This window comes from Protopterus annectens, chromosome 1.part2 (assembly GCF_019279795.1).
Source record: "Protopterus annectens isolate FY-2018-M chromosome 1.part2, PAN1.0, whole genome shotgun sequence".
Lineage (NCBI taxonomy): Eukaryota > Metazoa > Chordata > Ceratodontiformes > Protopteridae > Protopterus > Protopterus annectens.
In genome coordinates, this window is record NC_056727.1 from 973664394 (window position 1) to 973681850 (window position 17457).

Here is a 17457-nt window from a genome sequence, read left to right on the forward strand (position 1 = left end):
AGGCCTCCGCTGAAAATTGTCTCATTCCAAGTCGGCCTTTCCCGATAAACAAATATTAAATAAATAAAATAAATAAGTGCAATTAGAAAATGACACAAATGGCTCAAACATGCTTTGCATCAGGTTGCACACTACAGTGCATTTCAAACAATACATTCTACTGCACATGGTATGGAAACTGCTTTTAGAAGGCCAAAACATAAGCTGCAATGAAAAACCAACTGCAGAAATTACAACGTGGGGAAAAAAAAGTTTACAATCTCACCTTTTAGCAAATGGTACAGGAATACACTACAAAATACTGGCTGATTAAGAGAAGCTTTGAAAACTAAAAAAGGAAGTTCCAGACAATGCAGCTGCTTTTAAACATCTTATTGCATGGGAAGGACTATGGACCTGTGACGTCACAACAGGTGGGTCTTTGTGATTTTTTAATAGAATGCAAATACCGTTATGCTGACATCAATTAGGGAGAAACTGCTGAAAAACTACTGCTAGTATATAGCCATCCTGATGTCAGCATTTTACAGACAGTGGCAAGCGTTTCCATGACGCCAGATCTGGTTTTCAAAAGTGAAAGCAATATAGTATGGTAAGGCACTGTATTTCAGTAAAATAATTGTGTTAACATTCTTTTTTTTTTTAAATACTGCAATGCTCGTGGTCTGTAGTGGGGTTGTGAAAATAGGGAGGAAAAGTGCAGAAATGTTGAGCATTTCTAAAGAGTATCCTGTTTACCTTTAAGCAAGGCTTTGTGGTCATCCCTCACATGGGTGGTTATTTCAACTTCATATCTGGCTTTGGTTGATTTGATCAGGGTCCAGAATTCCCTGCAGAGTTTAGCAACATCATTTTTAGCGTCTTGAGAATAAATTTATTTTTGCAATTATTTTTTCTATTATAGAACCTGCTTATACTTGGGGATCATCTTATGGGTTTATTCTTAAATTTGGCATTGCACTTACTGCAAAGGGATACAAAAGCATCTAAACTGCTATTTACATGTGAAGTAATTTGGCAGTAAATTACTGCACATACTCAGTGAAGTTGCCAGGCTGGAAGGAGATTTTAAATTTCACAAGGTCAACACTCAAGTGTCAGTAGCTTAATCTTGGCATAATCTCTGAATATCAAGATACTGGAAGATGCTTCTGGCTTCAGTCTTTTGGTGAATGTGATTAAATTGTGGTCTGATTTAACCAGCAAGAAAGTGACATTTAGCAGGGATCAAATCTGTGGGTAAGGACCAAGCCCAGGATTTTTTCGCTCCTTGTTGCAGTACAAATTTGTCCAAAGACTTTGTAATGATGAAGATAAATTTATAGGCATTAATTAGAAGTTATGTACCTACCATAACGTTCCATGTTAGTTGTCTTCTCTCGCCTTCTTTCTTGCTGGATGGGTTCGGAGCCGATCCTCGGCTCCGACTCGGCACTTGCTTTAGCTCGAGAACTCCTTTTACCAGCTCGAGGCAACCCTATATCCCATGATGCAAGGCGGAACTACCTCAGATCTCGTTTGGCAGCTAACTGACCCTGCTAAAGACTATCCTAATATAATTAGGAACCATGGTTCCTAAAAGAAGTCCTCATAACAATGCTCCAGAGGAAGCAATCTAATAGGAACTCTCAAAGATCTGTCCAGGCCAGGGGGAAGGAGGGAGGGCAAGAAAGAAGGCAGAGAAGACAACTAACATGGAACGTTATGGTAGGTACATAACTTCTAAATGTTAAGTTGTCAATCTCGCCTTCATTCTTGCTGGATGGGACCGTCCCTAGCACCTGTATCCCGGGTGGCTCAATGGAACAGACTCTTGAGAACTGTGGAACCAAAACTGGCCCTATCTCTGGAGGCCAAATCCAACTTGTAATGAGACACAAAGGTATGAGGCGTGGCCCAAGTAGCTGCTGCACAAATAGTGTCAATGGGAAGTCTATCCTGAAAGGCTACCGAAGTGGATAGACTCCTGGTCAAATGTGCTTTTGGCTTAGAAGATAGTTGTTTGCCCCTTAGAGAGTACACATAGGAAATGGTGGAAGTCAACCATCTAGATAAGGTCACTTTAGAAACTGGAAGACCTAACCTGTTTTCTGCATAGGAGACCAACAATTGGTCTGATTTTCTAATTTGTTTAGTCCTATGCAAGTAGTACCTGAGCTGACGAACATCCAAAAAATGCAGCTTCTGTTCAGCTCTGTCAGAATAGTTAGGAAAGAAAACTGGTAGATCAATAGATTGGTTAATATTGGTTTGAGATACAACCTTGGGAAGAAAGGAAGGGTTAGTTCTAAGCGAAACCCTATCCTTATGAAAAATCAGATAAGGAGAACGAATACAGAGGGCCTGAATCTCAGAAACTCTTCTTGCAGAAGTAACAGCCAGCAAAAATATAGTTTTCCACGTCAATAACTTTAAAGAACACGTAGCAGACGGTTCAAGGAGGTAGAATTAGGATGCCAACATTAAGTTTAGATCCCATTGCGGAGGATGATGTTTCACAGGCGGTTTTAGGAGAAAAACTCCTCTTAAAAAGGCCTTGCATAACCTATGAGACATGATGTTATTGTCATGCAAGCCAACATGATACTTGGAAATAGCAGCCAGTTGAACTTTGACTGTAGATGACGAAGATCCTGAATGAAAAACCTCCGCCAGGAAATCCAAAACAGAATGTATAGGAGTGGTAAAAGGATCAATATTTCTGGCGTTTGCCCAAATCGAAAAACGTCGCCACTTGCTAGCATAAATAGTTCTAGTGGACGACTTTAAAGAAGACACTAAAATGTCTCTGAGTCAGAAATCATTGGTAGCCTGGCTAGGGAAGGAAGTGGAGCAACCAAGCAGTGAGGTTGAGAGAATGAATGGCCCGGTGCTGCTGACCCGACTGGTGGATCAAAAGATCCGGAACTGGGTCCAGATGCCAGGGCTGCACCAGAAGATGATGATGTAGAGACGGAAACCAAATTTGTCGAGGCCAATATGGAGCAATGAGGATCAATTTGGCTCTCAAAACAGTGGCTTTCTGAATGACTTGTGGAATCAATGGAAAGGGAGGAAAAGCATAAAGAAGTCCCCACGGCCAATCCTGGGTTAGAGAGTCTCTCAAGGGTTGGCCTGGAAGGGGAAAAAGTGTGAAGTAATCTGGGCACTTGCTGTTTTGAGGGGTAGCGAAAAGATCGCAACAAGGGGTGCCCCACTTCAGAAAAATCTGATCCACTACAGATTGATTGAGAGACCACTCGTGAGGCATCAGAATAGAGCTGCTTAGCCTGTCCGCCAATAGGTTGGACCTGCCGGGGATGTGCGTTGCTATCAGAAACCGTTGAGAAGAGATCGCCCATTGCCAAAGTCGGAGAGCTTCTCGACATAAGGGATAGGGCCTGGTTCCGCCCTGTTTGTTGATGTACCAGACCACGGACATGTTGTCCGTCTGTACTGCAATAGTCCCCGTGGGAAGAAAGTCGTCGAGGGCTTGCAACGTCAAAAGCACTGCTCTCATCTCCAGGACATTTATGTGCAGGTGGTATTCTATGGGTTGCCACATCCCGTGGACCATCCTGCCCTGATAATGCCCTCCCCACCCGATCAGGGAGGCATCCGTGGTGACTGTGGCAACTGGAGGAGGGGGAACAAAGGGTCGGCCCTGATGAAGAAGAGGGGAAGATATCCACCATCGTAGATGAGCCCTGCACGACTGTGTTACCAAGATTTCGTGTCTCATGGGCAGATCGTGGTACGACCACTGTGTGAATAACATCCACTGCAGGAGACGCATGTGGAAGCGAGCCAGTGGAAGAAGAACAATGGCCGCAGCCATTAGGCCTAGAACTTTCAAGACAAACCTGGCTTTGATCTTGTTGCTTAGTAACAGAAGCTGAACAAATTTCTGGATGTCCAGAATCCTTTGATCTGTTAGCCTGGCTAACATTTTGACGGTATTTAACTCTGCGCCTATAAAGGTGATAGATTGGCAAGGCAGCAGAGAGGATTTTTCTAAATTTACCGAAATTCCTAGTCTCTTGCAAAGCTGTAGGGTGTAGTCTCTGGACCGAAGAAGCTGATGCTTGGAGGTGGCGGAGAGGAGCCAGTCGCCCAAATAAGGAAACACCTGGAATCCTCGACGTCTCAGGTGAGCTGTGACCACTGCCATGCATTTGGTGAACACTCTGGGGGCTGAAGTGAGGCCAAAGGGCAGTGCTCTGAATTGGTAATGACTGGCTCCCAGCCGAAGCGGAGACACCTTGTGGAGCGTCTGTGAATCTTTATGTGATAGTACGCATCTTGAAGGTCTATAGAGCACATCCAGTTGTCCTTGCCCAGAAAGGGCAGAATGGATTGCAGCGTGACCATCCGAATTTTGCCTTTTGACAGACTTGTTTAGTCTGCTTAGGTCTAGTATTGGTCTCCAATCTCCGTCCTTTGGGGACCAAAAAGAATCTTGAGTAGAAGCCGGATCCTAGTTGGTCTGCCGGCACTGTCTGGATGGCTCTTTTTCCAGGAGTTTTGAAACTTCCTGTCTTGCCAAATCCCTTTGACCGGGTGAGATGTCTGGAAGGGATTGTAGAGGTACGGGAAACCTTTCAAGGGATTTTGTAACCCTCGGATATGATCGACTGTACCCACTTCTCTTGGGATAGGGATTGCCAGGCTACTGGGTACAGCGAAATTCTTCCCCCGACTGCCTCCAAGGGTGGACAGTCGGGCAACACCTCAGGGATGCTGAAAGGGCTTCTCAGGAAGAGACTCCCTGTTGCCCTGGTTCTGAGCACCCCCTGCCTCTAGGGCGCGCTATTATTGTTACCCCTCTGCCTCTGGGGTAAACTGACCACGTGTGTCCGTGTAGCTCCTTGGGCTTTACGGAACCACATCTTCCCCTTTCTGACCCTTGGGGTATGGTCTAGGAGTGGAAAACTGGACTCCAACGGCAGAAAGAGTTTTACCGTCCTGCTCACATCTGGTCAAAGTATCCTTCACCTGAGGCCCGAACAAAGCCGAACCGTCAAAGGGGGTGTTGGTGAAGGACGCCTTAAAGGGGTCCGCAAAATTACACAGCCGCATCCAGGCTTGGCGTCTAAGAGCAACCCCTGTGCCTGCGGCCCTGCTCGCTCCATCGGCTGCATAAGATATGAGCCGCATAGAGGAGTTAGATATGGAATTCAGGATAGCAAGCTGTGAGGCAATCTTTTCCTGAGCCCCAGCAGCAGAAGGATCCTGGACAACTTCTCCCAGTTCCTTGAGAACATCTCGTTGAAGCCTGGTGAAGTGACAAAGGTAATTCAGCGAACGCATAGCAAAGGTCGCTGAAGAAAACATCCGCTTTCCATACCTGTCCATGGTCCTAGAATCCTTATTAGGAGGATGGACAGGCACTGAAGGATCCGCCAGTTCCTTCTTAGTGGCCGCCACCACCATAGCATCCACAGAGACACCTTTGGACAGGAACTGTTTATCCGAAGGGGCTGTGATGAACTTGGATGGTCTCCTGGGGACAGGTTCCACAGAATCTGGAGCCACGCCTTCGAGCCACTACCTGCATGAGTGGGTCGAAGGCGGAGACACCCAGGAGGTGGAGGGTCGGGATCCAAAAGCCTCCAGGTATACCGACTCATCCTCGGAGGGGTCAATGGAGGGCCAATTCCCCCTCTGAGGAGCTCAAGGATGTCCGAAAAGGAGACATCCTCAGAGGGGGACCGTGGGGAACCCTCCGACTCATCTAAGTCGGTATCAGATGTAGTAGACTCAGGGGAGTCTGTGTTTCCTCTTACACGTCCTCTTCCGAGGGGGTTCCCCTGCAGGATCAGGAGAAACCTCGGAAGAGGAGGAAATTCCCAGTGGGGAAACCTGGGGCGATGGATCCCTGGGCCTGAGAGCAAGAGGCTGGCAAGAGGCATCTGCAGGCACTGATGAGGGAGGAGCTAGAGGGATAGACCGCTGACCAGGCTCAGAGGCCAGGACACTCCTCATCACTTCAAAGGCTCCTCTCCCCGGGAGACCGGAACACACCCGCTCCGAAGAAACAGGAATGGTCGGCTCCAAGGAGAGAGAAGGCTCCGAGGCCGATGTCGGCGCCGAGCTTACCAAAGCGAAGCCCGAGAGGGAGAGCGGGGTCGGACAAGGGTCCGATGCCACTAGCCCCCTCGGAGCCGACAGTGGAAACCCGACGACCGGATCCCTCCAAGGAAGGTCTCAAGGAGGAGATCGGAGCCGAAGATGACGGAGCCGAAGGATGTATCGGCTCCGGCATCGAAACAGTCGCTGTCCCAAGAAGCTCCAGCTCCGAACTCTGGTGTGGAGTCGGAGGAGGAATCTCAAGAATCAGGGCTATAGCCTTAGTCTGTTGAGACGGGCTATGGAGCATTTGGGCCAGTGCCTGAGACTTCAACAGCCTGCTTACCACCCTCTCCAAATCGTGGTCAGACAGCCTGGAAGATCTCGAAGATCGGCTCCGATGGCTCCGCTCCGACAAAAGAGGAGACCCCGGAGCCGAGTGAATACTTAGTATAGAAGGGGACCGGGATCTCTTATGGGTCGAAGCCATCGGAGCCGAAGTCCCTTGAACCCCAGATGGAGCCGAGGATATCTCGGCCCCGATGCTGGATAAAGTGTCGGCTCCAGCCGGAGCCGACAAGGCCACAGTAGTCAGGGTATCGGAGCCGGTCGGCACCGAACCCACTACTCTAACAGAAGAAGTATCGACTCCAGCCGGAGCGATATCGGCTCCGACGGAGCCGGAGCCACCGGAGGAGGCTTGGACACTGTAGCCTGAACCTTCGGTGGCTTAAGAGGTTTTCCTGCCCCTGACTTAGGAGGAGAACCTTCAGGTTTAAGTAAACCTCGGAGGATTAATTTGTTCCTCCTTTCCTGCAGGACTCTCTGGCTAAAAGCATGGCACAACGCACAGGAGTCCTGCAGGTGCAAAGGCCCCAGGCAATAAACACAAGAAGTGTGACCGTCTGTCAGAGACATTTTCTGACAGCACTGGTCACACTTCTTGAAGCCTGAGACCTTGCCTTCTTTTGACATCCTAGAAGGGAAACACAAACAGCCCCCACAAACACAACAATTAATCCCTTACACAGACACAGGAAGGGAATAACTTGGGGAACTAGGCCTGACTAAAACTTTAAACAGAAAACTATTTATAAAAGTTTAAAAGGAAGGGAATAGGGTGGGCTGTAACTAAGTACAGGCTAAACTAACACTAAGGGAAAAAATAAACCCCTAACTAAACTTTTTCTTCTTTTACAAGAAAAAACTTACCTCAGCTGGCAAAGGAGACCTCTTTCGCTAAGCGGCAAACGAGATCTGAGGTAGTTCCGCCTTGCATCATGGGATATAGGGTTGCCTCGAGCTGGTAAAAGGAGTTCTCGAGCTAAAGCAAGTGCCGAGTCGGAGCCGAGGATCGGCTCCGAACCCATCCAGCAAGAATGAAGGCGAGATTGACAACTTAACATTGCTTGACAATGCACAAAGTATCCCAGGACACACACTGCAGTGTTTATGTCTGCTTGTTACCTACTTTCCACGAGGTTTTACCACTATCAGCTCTTGTCATACTAATCTCTATCATCATGCTTTTTCTAACATGGTTGTGGTAAAACAAGATCCACAAGTTCACCTACTTGGTTAAACAGTACAAACTGTTCTGCTCCTTCATAGATGACAAGAAGACATATACAAACATGAAACTAGATCTCCATAGAAAGAGAAACTGCGTGTGTATGGGGGAGTGGGTTAAATGCAACTAAGGTGTGCACATCCCAACCATATAGTTTAATTTTTTTTTCTTCATCAAGCAACTATTAGCCAAGTTTGTTTAGGAGCCTGCAGCTATCAAAAATTAAGTAAACTCCTGGAAAAATGTACTGGCACACCCTCCAAAAATACTTTCATTTAAGGTATAATCTTGCCAGGTCAACTGAGAAACATCTGAATGAGGAGAGAAAAAAGGTAAATGAAGACTGCATCACATGGTAGGAAGCAGTAGCCTTGGCCAAAAACAATCAACACAGCCAACCTCACTGTACCACCTGTCAGTAAAGCAAATCAAAATGTTAATCACTTAATGACAGATGGCAGTACTGCATACAGCAAAAGATATCAAACCCCACATTTCCTAGATAGCTGTCATATATAGCCCAGGCACTGGAATGCTGGCATGTGAACACCACAAAAGAAGTCCAAACATGTGCTGCTTAAGTTGACTGACTACAATAAAAATCTTCTCAGCATGGACTCACTCTAGGTCTTGCTCTGTAACGAAGCATATATAACAGAAGATTATACTTGGGTCTCTGATTATAACCAGCCTATTATGTATTTGTGAAATGGATGCCAAGATCACAGAGCATTATAATCAGTAACTATCAATTCTTTGTAGTGCATGGAGCTTTACCTGTCTCATGTACTACAATTCACAGGGGGGTAAAAAGCCTTAGAAAGTCAGTAAAATACTTGACAGTGGTCAGACAGCAGGCAGAAACTGTGTCCCTTCAACAGAACTAACATATTTAACAGCTGTTAGACACTTTTTCTGCCACAGTTTTATCGCAGAGTAAAGTTCTAACAGCTTTAAAAACATCTTACCCTTCTACAGCTGTTCACCTGTCAGAACTGTCCTTAGTTAGTCCCCCAACATATGATCTAGTCTTAACATACATAGGAACCCTTAACAAAAGCTTGTTAAGCACACCTTAGTGCTGTTAAGAGTGGGTCTTGAGCTAGGAACATTTTAAGTCGCCCCTCCCAATTTTAGAGTGTAACATGGCATTCCACCCACTAAAATACATTAACACTACTACTGAATGAACCCATGTCCTATTGCTGTGCAGGAGCCATGTAAATGGCTGTTGCCAGCAATACTGTGAAGTGTAAGTTGCAATGTTCTAGGAAATGGAGAATGCAAAGTAATGAAAATAATACGCACACAAAAAGGACGGCATGGCACACCTCGAAACTTGGTAGTGAATATCTAACTGCTGTATTTCTGCAATGTATATACATTTTTTTTTTTTAGGATTTACAGTACAAATCTGTTACTTACGTTCTCTTGAGAGGCAGTAGCCAACACTTTATTCTCCATAATCACAGCAGATGGTCCTTTTTCTTCAAGTTCTAATGGAAGAATGCTGATTTTTTCCTTTTCCATATCCACTGGAGAAAGTCCTTTTCCAAAAATATCTTTTAACTCAACAGAACCTAAAATCGCATTTTCCAAAGACACAGGCTGTGATGCAAAAACTGGAGAAACTGAAGCACCTGATTCTGGAAATGTATGGCAAATTTCAGTTGAAATACTCCCAACATTACTAAGACTAGACCATAACAAGGGACTCAGTTCATCACAATCCATATTTTTTTCCTCACCCATTTCACTGAGCAAACACTCAGCAGGATCAACAGTGTGAACTGGATGCAAGGACTCATGTTCTAAAGCAACAAGTTCAAGGGGTTTTGCACCATCTGACCAGCCAAAGGCATCAAGAGTTTCTGAAGGGAGGCTAATACTGCTGACGGAGCACTTCAGAGGGTCAGGCTGAAGTTGATCAGGAATCTGTTGAAGTACAAGGGGACAAGAGATTTCTATCTTTTGTTCATCACTCAACTTCTTCAGAATTAAATGTTCACCAACATCCAGCAATGATTTTTCATCCACCTTTACAAAACTATCAGTGGGGCTCAGTGCAAGCAGTTCATTAATGTCAAAATCAAACTCCGGTTCAGGTATATGTTCAACGGGAGAACTTAACTCACAGTTGGAGCCTACTAATAAACTTTCCATGCAATCAACTGTGATGTACACAGAATTAGAAGTTGCACAAGCTTCATTTTTAAATTCATTTAGTAGAGAGCAGCTGCTGGCAGAAGATTTTGCTTGACTAGATGCCAGCGTCTGAACAGAAATGTCTGGCTGTGGCTCTTGACTGTGCCCAGCAGCATCATCATGGCCTCTAAGCCTACAAACAGATACACTCTCAAATGATGTGCCTGTATCCGTTGCCTCGTCTGCTAGAATCTCCTGAATTTCTTCTTCAGTAAAATTTAAAGGTGAACATGGACTTTCTTCATCTGTAAAATCTAGCAATGAATCATCTAAATACTCATCCTCCTCTTTAGAACACTCAGGTTCTTTTAACTGGTCAGGTGCCTCAACAGTGTAAGGGAACTGAAAATGTCTCATCTCATCTGAGGCATCAGCAGGGCCTGTGCAACAGGCAGATTCTCTATGAGATGTCTGACTACTGGATGGAAATGGAGAACTGCAATAATGGACAGACAGACGAGGTTTCTTGAAGGGTGTCTCAAGAGGCAAAGAAACTTCACCTAAAGCATCTGCAGACCTCTCACCAGCAAAGAAATCATTAATTATCTCAACTCTAATATTGTACTGCCCATCCAGTGAGGCACATGCCAAATGAGTACTATCAATGTCAACATCTGCTCCGTGGACTGCCTTCCTTTGAGAGAGCTCAAAACTTGACTCCGTCTTTCTGAAACTTTCAAATGTTACTGGTGCACATTTTTTCTCCTGCAATGGTAACCCATATGAAGCCAAGTGTTCCATTTTATGGGTTCTTCCTCGTCTAAAATAGACAGCCTCAAACCTTTCTGTGAACCTAAAAAAATGCACAGCAAAAGTTAACTGTTCAAGAATCTGCTTAAAAACATAAAACATACCAATACCACAACATAATACATAATTCTCACCATGTCAAATAAGCAAAACTGTCGAGCAATCATCCAAGTTCAGATAAGTTATACTGTTGGAATCTGCATTTCCCTGAAAGCTTTAAAAAAATAGACCAGGGAGTCCCAACAAGTAGTACAACATTATGCAGTGCAAGTATCCTAACAAAAAAAAAAGGCTAAAGTCATAAAACCACATCAGAACTTGTCTTTATTCTTTAAATGTCGAATTCAGTGACAGGCAAAATTTTATCTGAGATTCAAAAGTACATCTCCCCAACTCCCAAACACTGACTGTCTGGCAGCAAAGACTTGGCTCAAAATTCTAAGAGAACCAAAGAAAAAAATCAAAAACAACCAAGCAGGTGCTGAGGTAAGGCACCACATTAAAATATTAGAGAGCCTGAGTGAACTCGAAGATGAGACTGGTTGATGAAATGGTAAGCTAGGAGATTCAATCTCCTTCAGAGATGGAGAGAACTTTGCACCATAACGGACATATCCAATGTGGGTTAAATGCACCATCAGAAGAGACAGGGTGGAAAAATGGCACAAGTACAAAATACTTCAGATCATCAGTTAAAATGCAATGCAAGCCATCAATATCTTGCAATTCACCTCCTCAAGAGAAAATGACTGCATGAGAAGAGGTGGCATCAGTAACAACGGCTAAAAGGCCAGGAATACAATGAGTAAACTGAAATGATGAAAACGAACAAGTGTCAAAAATAAAAATGGAGTGAATAAAGGTAAACGCTAAAGGACAGCAGGAAAAAAAAAGGAGTTTGTTAAAGCACAACATAAATAAGGAAAGTGATGCATAATCAAGTGGCAGGGAAGTCTCCAAGAAAGCACAGCTGTGTAAGTAAACAACTGTAGATATCTGAATGATCGCTGCTGCAGTAGCCTTAGCTAAATGGGTTAGATCGTACCAAGGATACGACAGCCGGCTAGCTTCCAAAGCTTCAGGGCACTATCTGTACATTCAAAGAATGAATCCGCTCAAGTTGAGCGCATAAGAAAAAAAAGTTTAGTCTTACCATAACGTTCCATCTCCATTGTCCATCTTCACTTATCCTTGACTGGGGGTTTGGTTCTGAATCTCGGAACCAACTCGGAAGTTATTCCAGCTCGCGCCCTGCAAAACCTCTCAAGCTAAGCTCTACCCATAATGCTCCTCACAAGATTACCTCAGAAAGTTTGCAAACAATAGTGACAGACAAAACAACAGATAAGAGACCATATCTGCATTTCCAAATTGAAATCCAATCTTTTGGAAAAATCTCATCCACCAAGAAGCCAAAGGGCAGGGGGAAGGGGGGGGGGGGTGAGAATGTCAAGGATAAGTGAAGATCAACAACACAGATGGAATGTTATGGTAAGACAACTTCTTTATCTGATATTGTCAATCTTTACTTAATCCTTGACTGTGGGACTGAGTCCCCAGCTACCTAAATCTTGGGAGGTCTCATGGAAAAATATTCCTGAGTGCCATTGAGCCAAATGATGCTTGTCCCCTGGAGACCAGATCCAGTTTGCAATGAGTAATAAATGTATGAGGACATACCCATGTAGCCGCTACACAAATACAGTCTATAGAAGCACCAGCGTGAAAGACTACAGAAGTGGCTAGTGCTCTTGTTGAGTGTGGTTTAACAGGTCCTGGTAGTTGCAGTTTCTTTTTGTTATAAACAAAAGTTATGCATTCCCTAAGATACTTAGCCAGAATAACTTCAGAAACTGTTTTTTCCCATAACAACTGATGAAAAGGAAACAAACAGCTGATCAGATTTTCTGATTACCTTTGTTCTTTGAAGGTAAAAATGTTACTGTCTATGCACATCTAGTAAATGTAGACAATATTTACCTTTATCTGAGGTTTTGGGAAAGAAAGATGGGAATTGTATAGTCTGATTAACATTGGTTTTGGATACTACCTTTGGTAAAAAAAAGGATTTGTTCAAAAGGAGACCCTATCTTTATGAAAAAATAGATAGGGAGGTTTCAAAATAAGGCTTGTATCTCAGACATCCGCCTGGCAGAAGTAATAGCTACTGAGAATAAAGTTTTCTAGGACAAAAACTTCAGATTGCAATTTGAGGGAAGGTTCAAAAGGGGAATGAATTAGAGATCGAAGTACCAGATTCAAGTTCCAAGATGCAGAGGGTTGTTTATATGGAGGTCTGAGCATTAAACCTCCTTTCAGAAAGGCTTTGCAAACTTTGTGGGACATTAAGGAAGTACCATTTAACCAGTATGAAAATTTGAAATTGCAGCTAGATACACTTGAATAGTCAAGGCGGATGCTCCTGTTTCGAAAAGTAATGTTAAGAATTCCAGGACTATCAATTGGTGCCGAACATGGGTCAAGACTGGTCTCTGAAGTCCATTTAGAAAATCTGTGCCACTTCTTAAGGTACAGTCTTCTAATTGATGGTTTGTAGTAGGTGAGAATGATTTATTGAACTGGGGGAGTGAGAAGAATGCCTGGCAATCACTGGAACTGGAAAGGCCACACAGTGAGCTTGAGATTCGGATGAACTAGTCCGTGGACAATAGGTCTGGAGCTGGGTCCAGTATCTAAGGTTTTTGAATTAGATGAAGTCAAATAAAGGGAAACCACATCTGTCGAGGCCAGAAGGGGGCAATGAGAAAATAGAAGTTATGTTCTTACCATAACGTTCCATGTTAGTTGTCTTCTTCTCGCCTTCTTCTTGCTGGATGGGTTCGGAGCACCTCGGCCCGACTCGGCCACTCTAAAAGCTCGAGAGTTGGTTCCACCGCTCGAGGCTCCCTTATATCCCACAATGCTAGGCGAGAGTTACCTCAGATCTCGCTTTGTAAGCTAACCCCAGCTTATAATAGTAACAGTATAACTGTAAACAGAGTCCACCTCTAACAACAGGAAGAAAGAAGGGTGACCTACATCCTGAACCAGGAAATATGCACAACAGCATATGTCTAAGAAAGAGGTGGTGGAAAGAGAGGTCACAATCACAACTCCTCTAGGTCTGACCAGGCCAGGGGAAGGAGGGTGGAAGAAGAGAAGACAACTAACATGGAACGTTATGGTAAGAACATAACTTCTATATGTTAAGTTGTCTATCTCGCCTTCATTCTTGCTGGATGGGACCGCCCCCTAGCACCTTGTCCCGGTGGCCTAACGGAACAGACTCCTGAGAACAGTGGAACCAAAGTTAGCTCTATGCCTAGAAGCTAAATCCAACTTATAATGAGAAATGAAAGTGTGAGGAGTAGCCCAAGCAGCTGCACAAATGGTGTCAATAGGCAGTCTGTCTTGAAGGCTAAAGAAGTAGCCAAAGCTCTGGTGGAATGGGCCTTAGGTTTATTAGGCAGCTTTTGGTGTCTAATTTCATATACAAGGGAAATCAAAGATGTTAGCCATCTGGATAATGATACCTTTGAAACTGAAAGTCCCTTTCTGCTTTCCGCATAGGAGACAAACAGCTGATCAGATTTTCTGAATTGTTTTGTTCTATCCAAGTAGTACCTCAATTGACGATGAACATCCAGGCAGTGTAACTTTGTTCAGACCTATTGGAGTATTCTGGAAAAAGACAGGTAGATCAATGCTTTGATTTAGATTTGACGTCGAGACCACCTTAGGCAAAAAGGACGGGTTAGTTCGTAAGGATACTCTGTCCTTATGAAACAAAAGATAAGGAGGACGACAGCTGAGTGCTTGAAGCTCTGAAACTCTTCTAGCTGATGTAATAGCTACCAGAAAAAGAGTCTTCCATGATAGCAATTTTAAATAACAGGAGACTGCAGGTTCGAAAGGGGGAAGAATCAAAGAAGCAAGAACTAAATTTAGGTCCCAAGGAGAAGGAGGATTTCTTATAGGAGGTCTGAGAAGAAAACTCCTTTCAAAAAGGCTTTGCAAAGCTTGTGGGACATTAAGGCAGATTCAGAAATACCCACATGAAAGTTAGAAATAGCTGCCAATTGAACTTTAAGAGTAGAGGGAGATGAACCTGCATGGAAGAGTTCAGCTAGAAAATCAAGGACTAATTGGATGGAAGCAGTGAAAGGATCTATGTCCTTTCCTTGAGCCCAATATGTGAAGCGTCCACTTACTCAAATAAATCTACCGAGTGGAAGATTTATGGAAAGCTATCAAAATATCTCAAACAGAGTGAGATAATTGAGGAAGCCTGGCTAAGGTTGGAACTGGAGGAACCAAGCAGTGAGGTTCAGAGAGGGAGGCAGCGATGAAACTGACCCGACTGATGGATCAAAAGATCTGGAACTAGGTCCAGATTCCACGGTCGCCCAAAAGAAATCGATGTAGAAGGGAACCACACCTGTCGAGGCCAGTAAGGAGCAATGAGGATCAATGAGGCCTTCTGAGCGATAGCTTTCTGTATCACTTGAGAGATTAGTGGGAAGGAGGAAATGCATACAGAAGTCCCCGGGCCAAACTTGGACTAGAGCGCCTCTGCTGGGTTGGCCTGGTAAAGGGAATAGAGTGAAATATTCTCTGCACTTGCTGTTTTGGGGAGTAGCAAAAGATCGCAGCAAGGCTGACCCCACTTGAGAAAAATTTCTCTCACTACAGAGTCTTTCAGAGACCACTCGTGAGGCATGAGGATAGCTCTGCTCAACTTGTCCGCAATCTGATTGGACTTGCCGGGATGTGCTGCTATCAGAAACCGCTGAGAAGAAATCGCCCATTGCCACAGTCTGAGTGCTTCGACACAGGGTATGACCTGGTTCCGCCTTGTTTGTTGATGTAACACACTACAGACATATTGTCTGTTTGGATTGCAATCGCTCCCAAGGGAAGAGAGTCTTGAAGGGCTTGCAACGCTAAAAGCACTGCTCTCATCTCCAGAACATTTATGTGCAAGTGGCATTCGCTGGTTGCCATGTGCCCTGGACCGTCCTGCCCTGATAATGCCCCCACCCGATCAGGGAGGCATCCGTCAGAGTAGCAACCGGAGGGTGGAACAAAGGGTCTTCCCAACAAGAGCTGAGGGGAAGACATCCACCACATGAGATGATTTTTGCACGCTTGCGTGATCATAATGGTGTGAGACATTGGAAGTTGCTGGTATGACCATTGAGTAAAGAGCATCCATTGAAGGATCCATGTGGAATCTGGCTAATGGAAGCAGAGGTATGGCTGCCATAATTCCCAACACTTTCAGAACTAACCTGGCTTTGATTCTGTTGTTGTTGAAAAGGAGTGATACCAGTTTGTGAATGTCTGTTATTCTCTGATGTGTTAGTCTCGCAGACATGTTTACTGTATCTAGATTTGCGCCTATGTAGGTAATAGTACAACAAGGCGACAAAACAGACTTTTCGCAATTTATTGAAATACCCAGCTTTTGACAAATGCGAAAAGTGTAATCCCTGGCCATTAGAAGGAGATGCTTGGTGGGAGCTGTGAGGAGCCAGTCGTCCAAATATGGAAACACCTGGAATCCTTGTCGTCTCAGGTGAGAAGCTACCACTGCCATGCATTTGCAACACCGGGGCAGTGGTGAGACCAAAGGGCAGGGCCCTGAACTGAAAATGACTGGTTCCCAGCCTGAAGCGGAGGAATCTTCTGGAGCGTCTGTTCATTTTTATGAAATAGTACGCATCCTGAAGGTCTATAGAGCACATCCAGTTTCCTTTGCCCAAAAGGGGAAGGATGGATTGCAGCGTGACCATCCGAAATCTTGTTTTCTTGACTGATCTGTTCAAGACACTGAGATCCAAAATTGGTCTCCAGTCCCCTGTTTTCTTTGGAACTAAAAAGAACCTTGAGTAGATTCCGGATCCTTGCTGGTCTGCTGGAACTGGCTTTTGCAAGCAGTTTTGAAATCTCCAAAACCGCTAGATCCCTTTGAGCGGTGGAACATCTGGAAGGGATTTTTGACTGATTTGGAATGCGAAGAAAGGGGATAGAATAGCCTTCGAAATGATGGACTGTACCCATTTGTCTTGAGTCAGGGATAGCCAGGCTTCTGGGTACAGTGACAATCTTCCCGACTGCCTCCGAAGATGGGCAGTCGGGCAACACCTCAGGGATGCTGAAAGGGCTTGTCAGGAAGGCTTCCCGATTGCCCTGGTTCTGCGGACCCCCTGCCCCTAGGGCGACGCCTACCATTGTTATTCCCTCTGCCTCTGGCGGGAAACGACTGTGCGCCAGGCGAAGTCCCTTGAGATTGTTTACGGAACCACATCTTTCCACCTTTCTGGCCTTTGGGGTAAGGCCTAGAAGGAGTAGAAAACGGACTCCGGCGGCAGAAAGGGTCTTGCCATCAGTTTCGCACCTAGTCAAGGTTTCTTTCACTTGTGGACCAAAGGGATGATCCATCAAACGGGAGTTAGTGAAAGACGCCTTGAAGGGTCCGCAAAATTGCATAGCCGCATCCAGGCATGCCTACGTAAGGCCACACCTGTCCCTGCGGCTCTGCTAGCTCCATCAGCCGTAAGAAAGAAGGCGCATGGAGGAGTTGGTTATGGAGTTAAGGGTAGCCAGCTGCGTGTTCATCTTGTCTTGGAAACCCGCAGCTGTAGGGTCCTTTAACATTTCACTCGCTTCTTGATCAAGTCCCTTTGAAGACGTAAAATGGCACAGGTAGTTCAGCGAATGCATGGTAAATGTCGCTGACGAGAACATCCGCTTCCCGTACCTATCCATGGACCTAGATTCCTTGTTAGGTGGATGGACAGGTACTGAAGGATCAGCTAGCTCCTTCTTAGTGGCAGCAGCTACCACCATAGCATCCACAGAAACTCCTTTTTTTAAGAACT

General features: G+C 44.9%; 1 protein-coding gene across 1 annotated transcript in view; it reads right to left on the reverse strand.

Moving 5' to 3' along the window:
* Window positions 1–17457, reverse strand: part of LOC122792202 (S100P binding protein) — a 779512-nt gene that overhangs the window by 678238 nt on the left and 83817 nt on the right. Inside the window, exon 2 of the mRNA XM_044059933.1 lies at window positions 9044–10616. Within this exon, the coding sequence (XP_043915868.1) occupies window positions 9044–10564 (1521 nt within the window). The 5' untranslated portion in view covers window positions 10565–10616. The remainder of the gene's footprint in view (window positions 1–9043; window positions 10617–17457) is intronic.